Genomic DNA, 21,435 nt, shown 5'->3' on the forward strand with positions numbered 1-21,435 from the left:
CGTTTTTATAAATCAGTGTATCTATCCTGTTACTTAAAGCTCGTTAGCAAGATCATTTTCTTCATTTTTATCTGGAACCACACAACTTTGACTTCCCTCACGAGAATTGTAGTCATAATTCCAGTATTTTTAATAAAGTCAGACTAGGGGAGGGACACTGGGGAATTATCAACCAATGGAGCTGTGTTGTCTCCAGTTCTCTCTGTCATACTGAGTATGACACGTAGGCCAGTTTAGTGAAACTGGATCCAAAATCAGGTGTCATTTGAGGCCAACTCTTGAAATCATTCTATAGTTACCACTCTGGAGAGCTTCAAATCGATTTTAAATTGATGTGATATTTTGGTACACATTGTTATTACCTAGAGTTTTTAAAGCACATGCTTTTTGAGAAACCTCAACTCTCTTAGTCATTTATCTGACAAATCGTATTTTTACATAATTCTTATCCATGTCATGCAATATTTACGTTGCCTAAAAAGGAATTGAAATTGCAATTAAAGGAGATTCTTAGTAGTTTCTCTCTCCTTTGCTAGTCATAAACTCAGATTTCCTCAGTTATTATCTCTTTTCTATTTGGAATGTTCATTACTATTTGGACATCTGCAAGTATGTATTTTCTTATTAAAGACTTATTCATCAAATTAGTCCAAGTTTGTTTTGGTGGCAGCATTTTGTTGAAGTAGAAGAATTTTTCCAGGGCTTAGACTTGAAAATGGTTTGTACATTCTTATTATGTTTGTATTTTTATATTAAATAGTAGAGATGCAAATTACCTTATTGGAATTCCATCATTTTTGGCTTAAATGGTTTGTTACAGTATGCTTCTAATTTAACTTGGGGCATCAAGATCTTTCTAATTAACTGTATTTTTACATTAAGAAACAATGAGTATAGAAGACTTGATTTATTCTTGCTTTCTACTGTGTCTACTGCAATGCAAAGCCCATACCTTCTACATCTCATTGTGATTATTACAATTGTGTGCAAAAGGAAATACAAATATATAAATGGAGAGAGATGTATACATGAACATCTGTGTCTATGTGTAGATTTCATGCTAAAAACTGTAATGCCAATAGTGGGCCAGAACAGATAAGAGTCTCAGATCTCATATAATTAAAGAACTACTGGGGGAGAAAATCACCTGAAAATATAATTAAAGTGACAAATGCTCCAAATATAAGGTATGTGATAATATAAAAGTATGACAAACCATTTTCTAGAAAGGCTAAACACTTGACATTTTAAAGTTGTTCAGCATAATCATCAGCACATAGAGTTATCAGTCCTATTTTAGCCAGTCTAATAGGTATTCTTTACAGCTGCAATTTGGACTTCCTTATTAATAGCTAATTACATTGAACATGAACATCTTTTCACCTACCACCATTACAGTAGCCTCTTCGTTGAGGTGTCTGTTCTTCTACCCATTTTCTAATTGGGATTCTTTTCTTACTATGAACTTCTGCTTTATTGACTATGCCAAAGCCTTTGATTGTGTGGACCACATCAAATTTTCCACCAATCTGGAAAATTCTTATAGACGGTAACACCAGACCACTTGACCTGCCTCTTGAGAAATCTGTATGCAGGTCAGGAAGCACCAGTTAGAACTGGACATGGAACAACAGACTGGTTCCAAATAGGAAAAGGAGTACATCAAGGCTGTATGCTGTCACCCTGCTTATTTAACTTATATGCAGAGTACCTCATGAGAAACGCTGGGCTGGAAGAAGCACAAGCAGGAATCAAGATTGCCGGGAGAAATATCAATAACCTCAGATATGCAGATGACACTACCCTTATGGCAGAAAGCGAAGAAGAACTAAAGATCCTCTTGATGAAAGTGAAAGAGGAGAGTGAAAAACTCAACATTGGCTCAAAACTCAACATTCAGAAAACTGAGATCATGGCATCTGGTCCCATCATTTCATGGGAAATAGATGGGGAAACAGTGCAAACAGTGACAGACTCTATTTTCTTGGGCTCCAAAAATCACCAAAGATGGTGACTGCAGCCATGAAATTAAAAGACACTTGCTCCTTGGAAGAAAAGTAATAACCAACCTACACAGCATATTAAAAAGCAGAGACATTACTTTGCCGACAACCGTCCATCTAGTCAATGCTATGGGTTTTCCAGCAGTCATGTATGGATGTGAGACTTGGACATAAAGAAAGCTGAGTGCTGAAGAATTGATGCTTTTGAACTGTGGTGCTGAAGAAGACTCTTGAGAGTCCCTTGGACTGCAAAGAGATCCAATCAGTCCATCCTAAAGGAGATCAGTCCTGAATATTCTTTGGAAGGACTGATGTTGAAGCTGAAACTCCAGTACTCTGGCCACCTGATGTGAAGAACTGACTCATCTGAAAAGCCCCTGATGCTAGGAAAGATTGAAGGCAGGAGAAGGGGACAACAGAGGATAAGATGGTTGAATGACATCACCAACTCAATGGAGGAGTTTGAGTAAACTCTGTGAGTTGGCTATGGACAGGGAGGCCTGGCATGCTGCAGTCCGTGGAGTTGCAAGGAGTCGGACATAACTGAGCAACTGAACTGAACTGATTGAATTTTGAAAGTTCTTTAGATATTCTGGACACAAGTCATTTACTGAATATATCTACAAACATTTTCTGTCTGTGGCTTGTCTTTCCACTTAACAGGGTTCTTCTCAGAACAAAACATTTTTACTTTTTACAAGATCAATTTATTCATATTTTTCAAAAAGGATTATATCTAGCCACTTGAAGAATTCTGGCCTAACCTTGGGAGATCTAAGTTGAGGGATTTTTTTTTTTTTGCTATAAACTTCCAATTGTTCCAACACTATTTAAATTTTCCCGGCATAATTCCTCCTTAATTTGCCATACTGGTGTGAGTTTATTCTGGACTCCACATTTTCTTTCACTGCTATGTGTGTCTATCCCTCTGGCTTTGCACACAATCAGTATCAATACTATACTCTCCTGATGGTGTGGTAGCTATATAATAAACCTTGATATTTTGCAGTCTGATTCCTTCATCTTAAAAATTGTGTAGGCTGTTCTTGTTTCTCTGCCTTTTCAAATAAATTTTAGAAAGTCTATCTATCTACAAAGAATTCTGGGATTTTGATCAGATCAGTCGCTCAGTTGTGTCCAACTCTTTGCGACCCCATGAATCGCAGCACGCCAGGCCTCCCTGTCCATCACCAACTCCCGGAGTTCACTCAGACTCATGTCCATCGAGTCAGTGATGCCATCCAGCCATCTCATCCTCTGTCGTCCCCTTCTCCTCTTGCCCCCAATCCCTCCCAGCATCAGAGTCTTTTCCCACAGATCATTTGAGGGACAGCTGACATTTTCACTATGTTGGAATATGGTACATCTCTCCATTTATTTAGCTCTTCTTTCATTAGCATTTATAGTTTTCAACAAACATATCTCATTTTCTTAAATTTATACTTAATATTGTATGTTTTTAGCAACTGTAAATGATGTCATTTATAGCATATAAAAATAAAAGTTTCATTGGCCTTGTATTATTTGGTGATCTTACTAAACTCATTTATTAGTTCCAGGATGTTCTTGGAGAGTTCCAGGGATTTTACATGTAGACCACTAGGTTATCTGTAAATCTGAGTTTTACTTCTTCCTTTCCAGGCTGTATACTTTTTATGCCCTTCTCTTACTGCACCAGCTAAGTCATCAAGTACTGTATCAAACAGACATGGTAAGTGCATATCCTTCTTATTTCCAAATTAATGTTTAGATTTCATTACATACCATGCTACAGGCAAATTTTATACCTTTTTCATCATAAATGGGTATTTAATTCTGTCAAATGGTTTTTTTGTATCAATATAATCACATGGCTTTTATTTTCTTCTTAGTATGATAAATTACGTTAACAAATTTTCAAATAGTAAAGCAAGAGTCTTGCATATCTGGGATAAACCCCACTTTGTTGTGTTAAAAACTCAAATGTCTTTTCATGGTGAATGGATTACCAGACTGCGATGCATCTATACAATGAAATATTACTTAAAAATAAAAACTACTGAGACATACAGCACTGATAGAGCTAAGGGAAACATACCCAGTGAAAGAAGCCAGACTCAATATGTTACAAATTGTATGACTCCACTGACAAAACATTTTTACAGTGAGAAAATTATAGCAACAGAGAAAAACAATCAGTGGATAGTAGCTATTAGTGATAGATGAGGGTGTAGTATGTAACTATTAACAAGTAGCAAGGAGTTCCTTTGAGATATATATTCTATATCCTGATTGTGGTGATGGTATCATAAATCTACATATGAAACTACATAAAGAGGAAAAAAAAAAAGGTAAGCATGTAAAAATTATGAGATCTGAATAAAATCTGTACCTGAGTTAACAGCAGTGCTGCAATGTCAATTTCTGGGTTTGACAATCTACTAAGGTTACATAAGATAACAGGAAGAAGCTTACCAGTACACAGGAACTCTGTATTGTTTTTGCAACTTGTTGTGAGTTTTTTAAAGTATTTTAAAAGACATTATTTAAAAATATACAGTAAGAAAAAAAAAAAAAAAGAGGGACATGACCTCTGAAAGATGAGTTCAGGGAAGGCTTTATTTCATACAGAGGGAACAAGTACCAAGTTTATGGAAGAAAGACGTGTAACAAGGCCATGGAATTTAAGTGTAACTAAATCCAGAAATAAAGGGGAAGAGGAAAGTAGTTTACAATTAAGAAAATCTGAATCTTCCTTCTTGGTTCTGATTTCACATAGAACGTCAAAGGTCACATTTAAGGCATCAAATGGGAAATAACTGACGAGTTTTAAAGAGAGGAAGGGTAAAAAGTTATTATTAGTGATGTTTTGTCACATTTTAATTGTAGTGATGAACTGACTGGGGAAAGTGATGATGATATCTAGCTACTGTTGCAGTCCAGGAGTCAGATAATGGTAGCTTGGTCTAGGGTGCTCGTGGCAATAGAAATGGAGCAGAATGTATACACTTGAGATGAATCATAGAACATAAGAGGAATGGAACATGGCTATGATTTAAAAGACTGAAAATGTCCATTAAATTGGTGACATGGAACTAAACTATTTCAAAGGAATGATGTGGGGTGAAGGGGGGGAGTTGGGGGTGCCAGACTGGAGCAATTTAAGAATGGGAAAATAGACATGAGTTCAACAAGTGAGGAAATCTGGCAGTAAAAAAAAAAAAAAAAAAAAAAAAAAGAGAGAAAGGAGTAGTAGCTGCAAGTGAATTGTGGAAATGAAGGAAGATGTTTTAAAAAGTGGTAGAAAATTAAACATATTTTAGTGTTAATAGGAAAGAAACTAGCTGAAATAAAAAGAAAAAAGGTATAGTGAAGAAAAGAAAATAGTTAAAGGACAAATGTGAAGAAAAGAAATGAAGTTTTGGAGAAGTCAGGATACTCTTGCAGCAAAAGAAAGGGTGGCAAATTCATGAAATTAAAGTATGGCTGAAGTATAAAAAATGAGGAAGACAGTGGTGGGAAACAGCTCAAAAATGAGTAGGGCTACTTTCTTCTACTCTAGGAGGAAAAGAGGTGAAGTTGCACACAAGAATATCTGATACAGCTTATGATCTCTCTTTTTCTCTGTGAAATAGTAAGAGAGCTATGATAGCTAACTAGGGATACCTTAATAAAGTACACAGAGGACTGAATGTCTTAAAAAAACAGAAATTTATTTCATCACAGTTCTAAAGGCCAGAAATCCAAGATCAGGGTATCAGCAGAGCTGGTTTCTTCTGAGGAAACACTCTTTGGCTTGTAGATGGACATCTTCTCTTCGTCTTTCCATGGTGCCTCCTCTGTATGTTTGTGTCCTAATCTCTCCTTATAAAGATATCAATCATATTGGATTAGGGCTCAGCAATATGACTCAATTTTACTTCATGACCACTTTAAAGACTCAATTTCCAAATAAAGTCACATTCAGAGGCACCAGGGATTAGAACTTCAAATATTAAATTGGGGTAGGGTGGGGAGAGACACAATTCAGCCTATAACAAGAGGTTACTTGCCAAGAATGAGAAGGGAGATAGGAGAAATTAGAAGTTCAAAGTGAGGAGGTTTGAAACAATTCTAAAACAGTTTGAAATACTTCTCACATTGACTATAAATGAATTATCTTTATTGGGTAATTTCCTTTACATTCAATTTTATCAAAAATGAAAGTCTGGCTTAATTATTCCATTAAAAAATTATTTCACAAGTCAGAAAATCTGAATTCTAGTCCTTTCTCAGCCACCAAGCAATGCCCCTTGGATACATCTGGCTCTCATCTTTATCAAAGAACAACCTATCACAGGCTAGACATATGCCTTGGAATATACTAGAAAGAGGATTGATTTGGGAACCCCTGACATCCTAATCCTATTTCCTGTTCTTTCACAGAAGAGCTTAATTTCTCAGAACCTTACTTCTTCATCCTAAAATCAAATACAACTAAATCTCTCTAATGTCCCTTCTAAACTCTACTATAGTTCTTTGAATGTAAGTGACGTTGCTTTGAGAATCAAGAGATTCTATAATTAAATGAAAAAAAATCTTTGAAATATGTGATTAAAAAATTGTATGCTTCTGGCATATTGAAACATTAATTCTCCATTTCAATTTTTTCTATATCTTCTTCTGTTCCCAAGTCAACGTTATTCTCATGGTTAAAGATGTTCTAAATATGCCTTTTTCTCACCTCTGTTGGCTTAAATACTGGGTGTTGAGTTGGAACAAGATAGTACTTCTTTTGTTATATGTAATTATCTACTTAACTTTAAATCATTGAATTCTGAAATAGCATCCCTCACATGTCTAAAATAACAGTTCTGCATTTTAAAAAGAGCTTAATGGTGGATCATTAGTCAGAAATATATATGACTGAAGTAACAAAAAATACAAACAATGGCTTAATAATCAAGTTTATTTTTCTCATGTACTTAGCGCAGAAGCTGGCAATTACTCTTGTTGGTTCAGGTGTTCATCAATGCCATCAGGGACCCAGGGTCCCCATAATCTTTCTGTGGAACCATTTTTAGCTTTAATATTTCATATTTAATTAATTCTCATACTTGCAATTTCATGCTTGTAAGATTTGAAGTCTATAAATTATTACGTATTAACAATATACTTAACAAATTAAAAATTTCTGGAAAGAAGGTGTTAAAATTAGGAAAAAAGTGAAACTAAAGGCTGACAGTTATAAGGGGCACTAAATTATTTATTACACAAATACTGCTGAAGTATACAGTACTCTAGTGACTCACAGAAGGACATTAAAAGGAAAAAGGTAGTGGAATAATATGTGGGCACTATTTTCTTTATCTGAAATGGCTGATTATGTTGAAAATGGTGAATAAATTCATGGGCAAAATCAGTTTATCCTGTGATAACAAATATTAGTTAATAGGAAGTATCGTCATAAGGGAAGAGTTATTTCACATCTGCCCATTATCTATGGCAGAACAAAATGAAAAAAAATGCAAAATGAAAGAATTAGACTAGATGTGGAGAACAATTTGCTAACAGCTCAAAAAATTAAAATGCTGATACTGACAATAGTTCTCTTCCTTCAGACTTCTACTTTATCAATTCTTCTATGATCTCTATTTGCCCTACTGAGCACAATAGCAAGCATACCAGAGTTTCTGTATTACATTGGCAAGTAATTAAAAATTAAGTGTACTTATATATGTAATATTTTGCCTATTTTAAAAACTGATTTATATTAAGTGTTTGAACTTAAAAGTCTGAATAAAGTGCTTTAACTTTCAAGTTCTATTTTATTGCAAAACACACCGAATACTACTAACAGTAGTGTAATGATTGTTCAAAAAAGAAAAAAGAAAGAAATTGTAATTATTACTAAGGAGGTAATGAGACACAAGAATTATAAAATATTTGCTTCTACAAATAGTTTAGATTTCTTATTTTTCCCTAAAGGAAAATAATTAAGTCACTGAAATTCCTTTCATCCCTATTATCTATGCTTTCTAAATAGCCCTTTAAATACTTTAGTGTTGAAAGTTGGATAAATATAACTTTCATAAGGGTTAAATTTGACTATCATAGCATACATGAACCTTAAACCATTTTATAGGTAAAAAATCTCAATTATGTCCCATAGCAAAACAAAATTTCATAAAATGATAATGCTGAACTTTGGAGAATGATATACTTTAACCAAGATCTATCAGAATAACATTATAGCATATAAAATAATAGCACACCGGAATGTAGAGCAAAATTCAACCTGACACTGTAAGAGAATGAAATAATTTACCAGAATTTTGCTTCTGTCAACTACATATGCTATGTATTTCCTACCACACACAAAAAAAGGAGTTAACTAAAAATTAAGCTTTAAAACAATATATTCACTATTTGAATATAACAAAAAGAATCTAGAATTTTCATATGCAAGTTTAATAAATTATCAGTTTATTTAACAAGGTTATTTATATATCAGATTGTGGTTTAAGAGCAGTTATATATGTGTGATATGAAAAGAATGATGTCTGATCTGTACGAATCTTATTAAATCCCTTTTCCATGGGCTGTCCCCTTCTACCTGCTTAGTACTAAATGCCATTTCTAGGTTTATATAAACGCGATCTTTACAACTGCCTTCTTAACAGAAAGTCAATATACAAATAGCACTGGGCATCTAGCAAATAAGTCACAAACTAGTGAGCTCAATTTTGCAGTTGTGAAATGTAATGTGAAAGACTTTTTGAAACCTTAAGACTGGGTGATCTGCAGTGTTTCCAACATGTCTTCAACTGCCTTGAGAGAGTATTTGGTTTCCTTCTTACTTCGACCTGCAAACTAATTTTAAAAAAATGCAATTAGGCTTAATTACAGTGGCAGGTACAAAATCACAATCTTACTTTCAAATTGTTAATGAGAGTTAACATTATTTTTATCACTAGCACAAAATCAAGTATGTTCTTTTTCTTCAGTAAAAAATAAACCTGGGGTTTTAAGAACATTTTCATTAAGGAGTCATCTTCAACTGAACTACAAAAACTTCCCTGTAAAATTGACCAGTTTAAATGTTTAAGTAGTATGATAATCTATAAAAACATATATTTGATTTTCAAACTATCCTACCTTTTCAGACCAAAAAACCTTTATGAAAGAAAAAGCATAATTTAGAAACAAAATTGTATTTGTGCAGGAGTGTGGACCATTTCTACTTGTGTGACCTCTAATCAAATTTTTAATTTCAAATAAAGATAAAATATAAATGTAAAGTACTGTTATTTAACATTTTAAAGTTGTAAGATTTCTCTAAAATTTTTTACAGTCGGTTTCAATTTTTAAAAAATTTTCCAGTTTTATTAGTTGACTAGATAACGTCACATTTCTATAGTGAAAAGCTATCAAATAAAACTCTATGCTATATGTTGAAGTAATATAAACATGTTTTAAAGAATGCATTTCTAGTTTATTAAGTCATAATTTATTTCATAATACCAAACTGGGAATGGATTTTACAATGAGAACAAAACATAGGGTATTAAATACTATCTTTGAATATTCAAAAAAATTCATGACTTACTAAAATTCAATAAATACGTAATCAGTGGGGAAAATACAGTTGAATACCCCATGCTGATTTCAAAATGTGTTTTCTAACTACACTGACAATTCCCATCATTTATCATTTGACTTAACACTATACATTTACTAGATAAGCATGTTTCCTTGGAAAGGTAGGGGAAGATTTATTATATCTATATTACCTATTTTTCCTCTGGTTAAAGTACTGATCAACATTTTCTACTAGCAACGTATAATATTTTCAAGTTAACATCCAAGCACTCAGTATACTTTCAAGTGACTGATCTTTCCTTCAGATATCAATGCTGTCTTAAGTACTTAGTGCTTGATTTATGATGTGTTCCTTCTCTTTTGTAATTAACTTAATTTGGCAAACTTCATGTGACCTGTTGAGAAAGATTAAGTGATCAAGCACAGGTAACATCATAGAGGAAATAGGCTTCAGGAATTGCTAACCTGCCTCTGACCTCCTCGACTGCAGTTTAACATGATCATTCTCCTAGTTCCTAAACCACTAGTGTCTGTAGTTGAATACTGATTTGACAGAGTAACTATTAATAAAAGAGATTTCTAGAGGAAATGCCAGGGAAAGAAAAAAACTTCTCATAAGAGTCAAGATCACTTTGCCTTTTATAAGACATTACTAATTTAAGGAATTCAAATGCTGAATATACAGGTCATAATTAGAAACTATGGCAATACCACATTTAAAACTTTGCCCTTTCATAATTTCCCCTGGTGAGTAAAGGATGTGGAGTGTGCTTCTTATTTCTATTACCCAGTTGATAGAGTCACTTTCACAAGGACTTACCAAGAACAGAAAGCCTTTTCTTTTACCACTGCCTACCCAAAGTAAACAAGAATGGTCCTAATCAGATATATAAAGGTCTAATTCTAAGAAAAAGCATTCTGGGGGAGGTACAAAATAGGACACTAATTTTTTAAATGGAAAATAAAAATGAAAAAATTATGTAGTGCTGAAGTCATACCAAGTACTTTAACATATAGCATTTTTTTTGGTTTGTACTTAAATGTAATAAAAATAATAATAAACACAAATTTGTGATTTTTAAAATTAGCTTATTTTAGAAAACCACCTACAAAGATTGTCTATCAATGCTACTGACTACTGCAATTCAGAATAAGCCAAACTGACTTATCTGTGTCAGAACAAATAAAAAGAAAGTTGGAAATATAAATCAATCACTTCAAATTTTACCTGACATGCAATTATTTTGTCTATTCTAGAATTATATGGCAATTTAACTGATTAAGCTGGAATCCTATTTTTCCCTCAAATCATGATTTAATTTTCTATTTCCCAAAAGGATAGTAACACGATCACCTCAGTAATCATAAACTACATACGCACAGACAAATTTAACAGAGTACCAAAGAAGCATTTATCTGGAAAATTATTTTGAGTAGGTTAACATTAAAGTTTTTCATGAGCATTAATCAAACTTGCCTGCCTCTACTGAACATGCTAAACCAATTACCTAATTAAAGAACAAGTAGCAGCCATATTCTGTTTCATTAAGTAAAAACAAAGACAGAAAGGAGTTCTTAAGATCTCATTTTCTCTAACTTTTAAATGCCTAGAAAAACATTACAATAAGGAATACTTATTATATACTTTATACTTGTTTATATGCCTAGACACATCATAAAGTTCTCAATTAGATCCCAGAGATTTATATTACTAAAACATCAATCTCTGAAAGTCATATTGTAGTTTTCCACATTAATCACAAATTTTGCATTTTTTTCATAGATTTTTAAGTAAACTCTTTTTTTCATTGTTTCCTGATGGGTCTTAAAGAAAACTCACCAGAAAGGTCACTCAAATAATAAAAACTTATCAAATTCAAAGGTAAATGATTTCTCCATTGTGATAACTAGGATAAGCTGGGCTAACATTCACAAATTCACATAATTTGTGGAAAATAATATGGGTGAACAAAGTAGTAAGATAAATAAAATGGAGTAGTGGATAGATGAATCTCCAAAACATGGTGAGTGAAAAAAGCCAGGCATGAAATACATAACCAATGATCTCATTTATATATAAAGTTCTGTCAAATCAGTGCTATTCTGCAGTGTGGAATGGGGCTGACTGCAAGGTGGCAGAGGGGTACTTTCTTGGGTGATGGAAACTGTACACCTTGAATGGGGCAGTGGTGAGAGAGAAGTATAATTTGTCAAAACTCAACTGTACACTTAAAATGTCTTATTGTCTATAAATTATACCTCAATAAAGTAGCTAAAAAGAAAAAGGCAAAATAAAACAGAAAGATGGAACTATGAGTCATACAAAAGTGTAATAAATTCCCAAATGACCACGTATTTTTCTTCTCATTGAGAGGTGAAATATTATATCCCCTGAATCTGGGTTGACCATGTGACTTCTTTTGCTCAAAGGAATATTAGCAATATGTGACACAGGCAGATTTCAAAATGCCCTTGTGCACTGGAGTTCACCTGTTCACTGCTCCAGGAACCCTGAAACTTATTCATGTGAGTAAGTCCAAGTTAGCTTGCAAAGTGAGAAATATTTAATACAAGGCCCAGCATTCCCAGCTGACAGAGACCAGCCACCAGATATTTAACTGAGGCCATCAACCAACCACTGGCATGGGGCAGGAAAAAAATAAAGCCCACTGGAGACTAGCAGAATTACTCAACTGAGCCCAAGCCTACATGACACCTACAGATATAAGCAAATAAGTCATTATTTTAAAACAATATGATAGCAAAGGGCAATGGATACAAATAGTTATGAAATCTGATTCACAGAAAGAAAACCAAAACCTACTGTAGAAAAAGCACAGAGATGAAAGCTTAAAAAGCACTGAAATATTTTACTCAAAACTCACTACTAGTATCTAGAGGCAAAATAAATTTTATACAGTAGGTGGTTCCTGCTGCTGCTGCTTAAGTTGCTTCAGTCGTGTCCGACTCTGTGCGACACCACAGACAGCAGCCCACCAGGCTCTGCCGTCCCTGGGATTCTCCAGGCAAGAACACTGGAGTGGGTTGCCATTTCCTTCTCCATTGCGTGAAAGTGAAATGTGAAAGTGAAGTCGCTCAGTCGCGACCGACTCGTGGCGACCCCATGGACTGTAGCCCACCAGGCTCCTCCATCCATGGGATTTTCTAGGCAAGAGTACTGGAGTGGCTTGCCATTGTTGAGGGGTATTTTAGGCTGCTACACAGAAATCTGAGATTATCAACCGAGAGATGTTATCTTCCTGGAGTGGTATCCGAGATGACAGAAACTGATAAACAGTCTTTATACTATCCTTTCCTTAGACAAGAAAAGGCAATTTGGAAAGGAAAGATGTGTAAAACACCACTGGGTATCATGGAGTTTAGTGCAAAAGTCAAAGACACGGAGAAAGACGGGGGAAAAATAAAACCCAAACAAAATGAAACTGTAAATTCGGTTACTATGGAGAGCTCTGGGCTTGAAACAGAAAACCAAGTGAAGGCAGGATGTCATCTTGCTCACATGAGAAAATAAACGAAAAGGGAATGGAAACAATAACTGCAGCTTCAGAAACATTTACACCTGATACTTCTCTATAAAGGCAGTAGTACATCGTGGCCATTATGAACATCAAATTTGGAGTCAGATTGTCTCAGTTTGCCTTAATTTCCTCATTTGTAAAATAGGAAAAGTACCTATCTTACAATAAACTTTCTGTTTACTGTTATGGTTGTTACTGTTAATGTAACTGAGATAAAGTGAACTTAGAGCATGCAATTAGTAAGCACAATACAGTGTGTGTAACTGTGATATGGTGAAACATATGTTTCAAATCCTTTAATACTTAGAAAACTTTTATTATGCCCATCTTGCAGATGAAAAGCTAGGCCCTGAGATGGCATGTAATTTGTCCAAGGCCACATAACTAATAAATGTCAGAGAAAAACTCTGAAGCCAGAAGATACAGATCTAGCATCTGTGTTCTCTCTCAACTATTATAAGGTACTAGCTTCAACAGAATGGGACTCAATGACAGAAAACAGAGATAAAAATACTGGAAAGCTGCATAGGAGGAAACTGACCCCTATTTTTACATCATATGTAAAAATCAATTCCAAAATGACTGTAGATCTTAATGTGAAAAGTAGGAGAAAAAAAACTCCAAAAACACACAGGATTATCTTTATGATCATTAGCAAATAATTTTTTAAACAGAATACAAAAAGCACAAACCATAAAGGAAATGATTATGTAGAAGATAATCTTCAGAACTTTTTTCATCAAAATCATTTGAGACTGACTGCAACAAAAGAGTTAAAAAGATATGCTACATTTTCCAGTGGTCATGTATGGATGTGAGAGTTGGACTGTGAAGAAAGCAGAGCACTCAAGAATTGATGCTTTTGAACTGTGGTGTTGGAGAAGACTCTTGAGAGTCTCTTGGACTGCAAGGAGATCCAACCAGTCCTAAAGGAGATCAGTCCTGGGTGTTCTTTGGAAGGAATGATGCTAAAGCTGAAACTCCAGTACTTTGGCCACCTCATGCGAAGAGCTGATTCATTGGAAAAGACTCTGATGCTGGGAGGGATTGGGGGTAGGAGGAGAAGGGGACGACAGAGGATGAGATGGCTGGATGGCATCACCGATTCAACGCACATGAGTTTGGGTGAACTCCGGGAGTTGGTGATGGACAGGGAGGTCTGGCAAACTGCGATTCATGGGGTTGCAAAGAGTCGGACACAACTGCGTGACTGAACTGAACTGTTTGACACATATAAGGAACAAAAGGCCCATAAATCAAAACGCTAAAAAAAAACAAGATAAAAAATCATAACCCAATGGAAAACATAGACTTCATAAAAGAAGATATCCAAACAACCATAAAAATATGAAAAAGTATTCAACCTCACTGGTCATCAGGGAGATATGAAATAAGATCAAGATACCACTACACATACATCATAATGACTAATTACAAAACCTAACAGAAGGAAGTGTTGGTGAGAATGTGCAACTATGAGAACTCTCAAACACTGCTGATGGGACTATAAACAAGTAACCTGGAAAACAAGCTTTATCTACTTCATTTAGATATATGTACATCCTATGACTCAGTATTTCACTCAAAGGTATACACCCATCAGAAATACTTGTACATATACTCCAAGAGATTTGCACAGGAGTATCAATGCAGTGTCATTCATAATAGCCCCAAACGAGAAATAATCCAAATGTCTATCAACAGCTGACTAAATACAGTATGGTCATACAATAAACTACAATGAAAATGAATGAACTACACACTTAAAATAAATCTCATAAATAGTGAAATAGGCCAGACAAAATACGTACACAGTGTCTGATTCCACAAAGTTCAAAAAAAGCCAAGACTATGGGATTAAAAATTCATACTTTTGAGAGGGACAGAAGTAGAATTTGAAAAAAGCTATCATAAAGGTTTGGGGTGATATAATGTTTCTATTTATTGTCTGGATACATTGACTTGTGTAATTCATCGGAATGTACCTTTGTGACTTGGGTTTTTTTTCCTACGTATGTTATAATTTAATAAAAATTTATTTTAGAAATATAGTCATACCATGTAAAAAAAAAAGCACTGAGCAGCTAGTTGTTTCTCAAAAATATCTTAAAAACAACGATGTAGTTCGCATACTATTATTTTCATTTTATCCAAGTCTTATTTTTAAATCACAAACTACCCCTCCCTCCCTGCCTCATACTCCCCTGCCTAAGCCTACTCTGTGTGGAACCCCATTACAGATCTGAGCTATCTCAACCTCCATTTGAAGAAGCACAGCCTAGCTAATACTTATAAATATTCTGACTTGCAATATGCCAACAGTTTTATTATATATAATAAAACTATATAAAGGTGACTAAATAGTGTTATTGCAGGGCAATACATTGTTTTAAATTTAAATTTGTTTTTCCTGTGGTTATGTATGGATGTGAGAGTTAGACTGTGAAGAAGGCTGAGCACCGAAGAATCGATGCTTTTGAACTGTGGTGTTGGAGAAGACTCTTGAGAGTCCCTTGGACTGCAAGGAGATCCAACCAGTCCATTCTGAAGGAGATCAGCCCTGGGATTTCTTTGGAAGGAATGATGCTGAAGCTGAAACTCCAGTACTTTGGCCACCTCATGCGAAGAGTTGACTCATTGGAAAAGACTCTGATGCTGGGAGGGATTGGGGGCAGGAGGAGAAGGGGACGGCAGAGGATGAGATGGCTGGATGGCATCACTGACTCAATGGACATGAGTCTGAGTGAACTCCGGGAGTTGGTGATGGACAGGGAGGCCTGGCGTGCTGCGATTCACGGGGTCGCAAAGAGTCGGACACGACTGAGCGACTGAACTGAAATTGTTTTAGTCTCCCCAGTCAAGAGTACAAAAACAAAGAACACCAAAACTAAACCAAAATAACAAGAAACAATTCCAAAAAAAGACATCTTTAAAAAAAAAAACATATATATATACATATATATGTGTGTGTATATATATATATATATAGCAATTCTTCAAAACCCTAAAAGGTTGTTATTAATATATTAATATTACTGATAGTAGTGGGACCTACAAAAGCTCAACAGCTATGTGGGAGGCACAAGAGGATGCAAAAGAGGACACCTTAGTATTCTATAAGCCACAGAAATGAAAAGAATATGAACTGCTGCTGCTGCTAAGTCACTTCAGTTATGTCCAATTCTGTGCAACCCCATAGACGGTAGCCCCCCAGGCTCCCCCATCCCTGGGATTCTCCAGGCAAGAACACTGGAGTGGGCTGCCATTTCCTTCTCCAATGCGTGAAAGTGAAGTTGCTCAGTCGTGTCCGACTCTTAGTGACCCCATGGACTGCAGTCCACCAGGCTCCTTGGTTCATGGGATTTTCCAGGCAAGAGTACTGGAGTGGGTTGCCACTGCCTTCTCCAGAATATGAACTGATGAATCAGCAAATGGTTTGTAAAATCAGGACAGTCTCAAAGCCTCCAAATCAAAGTATAAAAAAACTGCATGCAAATATGACACTAAACAAATCTATCAATAATGGCCTAAGACCTCAAAGTCCCTGAAATATCCAGCAAACACCCTCTTCCGGAAGGTAAAAAACTTCAAACTGAAGGAAAACTTCTGAAACTGAAACCAAATTGAACAGGTCAGAAACACTGAAGTTAAGAGGGAGAGATGATCCAGATAAGGGGAGAAGGGGAAGCTGGGAGGTAGTAACACTCAGGGGGAGCAAATCCCAGGAGAAACAACAACAAAATGTAACATTTAAAACTGAGAACAACACCTCAAAATTCAAGACCTGAAGACCAACAGGGGTAGAGAAAGGCTGAAGCCAGAAATATCATTATGAACCAGACCTAGTTCTAAGAAAGACTGGATGTATACAAAGGTCATATGTGAGTTCTCTGTTTCAAAGAGAAAGTATATAAAGACCAAGCTGGGAAAATTATCCTGTCCTATCTCCAACTCCCCTTACACCATAAAAACAATCTCTTAATAGCCCAGAAAAATTATCTTATTTAAATGTAGAAAACAAAAAGAATATGAACTCTATAAAAAATTACTATGAAGAAAAAGAAGAGAATAAAACACAGGAAATGACAGAAATATTAAAAAAAAAAAAAGAGGAATAATATAGGAAGTGGGAAAGGAGATCCAGTAAACTTATAATTGGAAACCTGAAAAAGAAAACTTAAGCAATCAAGCAAAATAATTCAAAATAATTATTCTAGAAAAGCAACTTTTCTCAAATTAAGAGGAATGAATCCAAATAGTAAAAAGGTTTACAGTATATTTGGGGAAACTGACTCAAGAATAACCAACCAAACGTTATTACAGTAAAATTACTGGATTTTAAAGATAAAAAATTCCCTTCAAAAATCAGACGATAGGTTCAAGTCATCAGGATGGCATCAAACTTGCTTTGACAGCAATATTTTACCCTAAATAAGTAAATAAAAACAGAACAACATGTTTAATACTTAGGTAAATGTATTTAATAGCCAAAGGATGTAAAGAAGTCAAACTGGCCTTCAAATATAGACTATAGATGGATAAAATACGAAAATGCAAGATATAAGTACAAGTGTTTTTCCATGAATCCTTCCTGAAGAATCTCCTAGGGATGAGCTTCAGAAAACTAAGAAACGTGTGGAGACATTTCAGGTAAGATCTGACTGGAAGCAGAGTACATAAATTTTGTTATGTAGTCTTGTTAGTTTACTTTTAGGCTTTCCTTCCTCCGTTTTTATTATTTGAGTTATCTCTGATTATAAATTCACATACCCAATCTGCCTCTGAAATGCATCATGCAATTTATTTATCCTTTCTGGATTTTTTGAATTACTTTTTATCTGCCAAATGCAGAATTGCTGAGATGATAAGGCTCTTTATGGGATCATAACAGTAACAAACTCCTTTTGAGGAAAAAAATATGTGATCCTACCAGTTAATTTACATAGTTAAAACACATTTGCTAAAGACCCAAAAGTATAAAAGTTCAATGATAGATACCTGGATTTATAGCTTATGGAAAAATAAACAACTTAGAAATACATTAACTGACCTATGGGATAATATAAAATTATTAGTACTAACCTGATAAGCTTTGTTTATTTGACTGGCTGCCCAACTAGCATATTTCATGTTGTCTTTTTTTGTTTTTGCACTTGCTTTTGGATTAGAAGCAATATGACTTGCAGACTAAAAGCAAACAAAAAAACATTAAAAACAATTTTATTCCTTTTATGTAGCCAAGACAATCAAAAGGTTGCAATGGGCTAATAATTAAGAGTTTTTTAAATTGTGTAGTTTTTAATGCAAAGTTGAATAAATTAGTGTTTACAAATGAAAACATATTTTCAAACAGAATAATCCAATGAACTGATAGCTTAAATAACATCTAAAATTATTTTATTAGTTATCTACCACCACTCTGGAAGGTAAAATTTCATTATCACTTAAATACTACAGGATTTTACTGTTATAATTTCTTATTACTGAATTACTTCAGTTTTTCTATTTCAGAATTATAGAATTACTATTAACGTAAGGAACCTCAAAAACAATTTAATCCAACTTCCTACATTAACATGTGAAAAACAATGAAGTCCAAAAGGAGTAAACTGACTTAAAGTAAGTTAATAAAAGTCTTAGAAACAAAGAGATCATCACTTCCAACCTATTTCTGTTTTCACTATACCAACAGTTTCCAAACTGTGTTCCATAACCAATTAAACTCACCCTTTCCTTTTTAAAAACTGTATTTAAACAAAGGACTGGTACTTTGGGATCCATGAAAGAATCTGTAAAACCTCATAATCATATTCTAATTTTTAATTGTATGTATTTCTGGTAAGAGAAAGATTTAACTTTTATCTTATGCTTAAATATATCTTATGTCTTAAGAGGATCTGTTCATTGTGGTTTCTTTTAGACCTAGCCTATGCTATAAGCTTTTTCCTCCTGTCTTCTTCTCTGTCACTAAGGAATTTATATGCCAAAATCTGATTTTTAAACTTTTATGTCTTTAATGTTACCTTTTTGGTATGAATGTAAGCAAATGCAGTAGTTAAGAAAATGTCTCTGGAGTCAACTGCCTGAACTGGAATCCCAGCTCAATCTTTTAGTACCTTGTGTTCAACCTTGGGCAAATTAATCAGAATGCTCTGTGTCTTAATTTCACTTTCCATGAAATGGTAATATTAATAATAATGTACCTTCTCAAATAGTTGATGTGAGAATTTAATAATTTACAATAAAAAACAGAGCTCATAACAGAGCCTGACACATAAAGTACTATGTACTTTTACTATTTAATAATTCATTACCTATTTTTTTAAATTAGCATTTAATGTATTTGGTAAAAATAGACATTGCTACCATATTGTATCTGCAAGCTACTATAACTGGCACTGGTAGCATCCAGAAGTAGTTTTTTTGAAAGTCCTTTTAACTGTTTTATAATTCTATTTTGCCATTTCTTTGCTGAAAATTATTTCATTTATGTTTCTTCCTGCCTCCATTTCTACAATCAATTCTTTTTCACTAGGCTTCAACAAAACATTCATCCAAAAGTCCATGAAAAGACTAAAATAAATTAAAATTTCAAAGAACTGGCCTATTAATGAAGTTTATTTTTATAGTCTTTCTGACTGTAGAAAGACGCTCATTTTATTTAATTTTGAAGTTCAGTAAATTCTTCCTCTATTTCCCATAGCTATTATTAATTGACTTTTTCTAAGCTCATCATTTGGCATACATAAACATAAGAAATGTTTAATTACATGCCTGCCATAAATAATTTCCAAACTGTTTGTCTATACCATAAAAAAAAGTTTTAATTTGGCACTAGAAATTTTACTTCTAATATATCTTTTATTTAAAAATATATCAAACAATTATAATTTAAGAAAATTAATACAATGTTGGGCATAAACCCAAGAATAACAAAACAAGAAATACATAACACAGCTTTGTATCCGCTACTATTTAATTTTACAAAGGCAGATTTAAATTCTGATAAAAGACAATTTACAATGAAATGTCAAATAGCTAAGCTCTATTAACATTCAAAAATATAACTGCCTTATAACCTGTTGCTCATAATTAACAAGAGGAAAAACATCATATGCTTATCAATTAAATACAAAAAAAAAAGGAGAAGTGATAAACTTGGACAGGTAATGGACTTTAAATGACATTTCATAAAATAACATTAAACATGTACCTCAACTCACCATGTAAAGTCCAAACAAAGCTCTCATATTTCTGTTGTTCAGTTTCAATGCCTGTGCAAAATACTTTCTTGAAAGTTCGAGATTTTCAAGTCCACCTTGGGTATATTTAACCTGTTAAAAATTACAGAGTGCTGAAATCTGTTTATTTTACTACTTTGAAATGTAGCATGCTTCATCATACCATAGACATTAGTAACTGAAACAGATATTTCTGTAAACAAATGCAAGCTGTTAAAAGAATTCATCTTAAAGTTGTAGAGCTAATCTAAATTTTAAGTAAAACCTACCTCCCAAAACCATTCTACGAACATCAAGATCACTGAGTAGTTTTTAAAATTAAAAACTGTTGCCAATATAAAAAAGCCAGCCTTGCAAATGCTTTACAACTTTATATTTTCTATTACTATACTAGCATTATAAACCTAGAATTCATACTAACTTGTCCTTTCCTAGTTCCACTGACATTCCTTAACAATGAAGTCCTTTTAACCTTATAGGAGTCAACTGCATTGCTATTCTTAACAGTTAAGTTCCCAAAATAATGACTGTAATATAAATTTCCTAAAATATGGATGTAAAAGTCATAATCATTGTAAATGCCTTAAAAGCCATTAAATGGTGATAACTGTGACATAATTCGTAATTTGAAAAGAATATACTACACAATTAAAAAAGAATTTCACTATTTTAAATAAGGGCATTTAATTGAAAAATCAGTATTTCCATTACAATATTAACAATGTAAAACTTTTACTTTCACAAATCAATTTTCATAATATGTCTTAAATATTTATATACTTGCTTGACATTAAGGACATATTCTTAGTTCCATAATAATATACAACACCAACAAAAATAAAATCACATACAACTAGGTTTTGGAAACACTTACTTCGGCATACTGCTGACAGTATAAGTGGTTGTAAGGATTAGTCATCATAAGCTCCTCTAAACAAAAGGCTGCTTTAGCATAGCTGAAAAACACCAATTTTAAAAGTCATAAATAGTATGTCAGTTTCACCTTAAAATGATTTTAAAACAATTTTAGTGATATTATCCAAATTAAGTTTTATTAATAAAGTACTTATCTTGAACTTTTAAATACAAATA

The 21,435-nt window shown here is 33.8% G+C and overlaps 1 protein-coding gene across 1 annotated transcript in view; it reads right to left on the minus strand.

Annotated features, from left to right (window-relative positions):
* Positions 1-5,674: 5,674 nt before the first annotated feature.
* Positions 5,675-21,435, minus strand: part of EMC2 (ER membrane protein complex subunit 2) — a 52,268-nt gene continuing 36,507 nt past the window's right edge. The window contains exons 8-12 of the mRNA XM_010863458.1: positions 21,218-21,299; positions 20,326-20,436; positions 18,185-18,289; positions 8,747-8,834; positions 5,675-5,846 (exon numbers count right to left, since the gene is read on the minus strand). Of these exons, the coding sequence (XP_010861760.1) occupies positions 8,748-8,834; positions 18,185-18,289; positions 20,326-20,436; positions 21,218-21,299 (385 nt within the window). The 3' untranslated portion in view covers positions 5,675-5,846; position 8,747. The remainder of the gene's footprint in view (positions 5,847-8,746; positions 8,835-18,184; positions 18,290-20,325; positions 20,437-21,217; positions 21,300-21,435) is intronic.

The sequence above is a fragment of the Bison bison genome, unplaced genomic scaffold (assembly GCF_000754665.1).
Source record: "Bison bison bison isolate TAMUID 2011002044 unplaced genomic scaffold, Bison_UMD1.0 scf7180017864491, whole genome shotgun sequence".
NCBI lineage: Eukaryota > Metazoa > Chordata > Mammalia > Artiodactyla > Bovidae > Bison > Bison bison.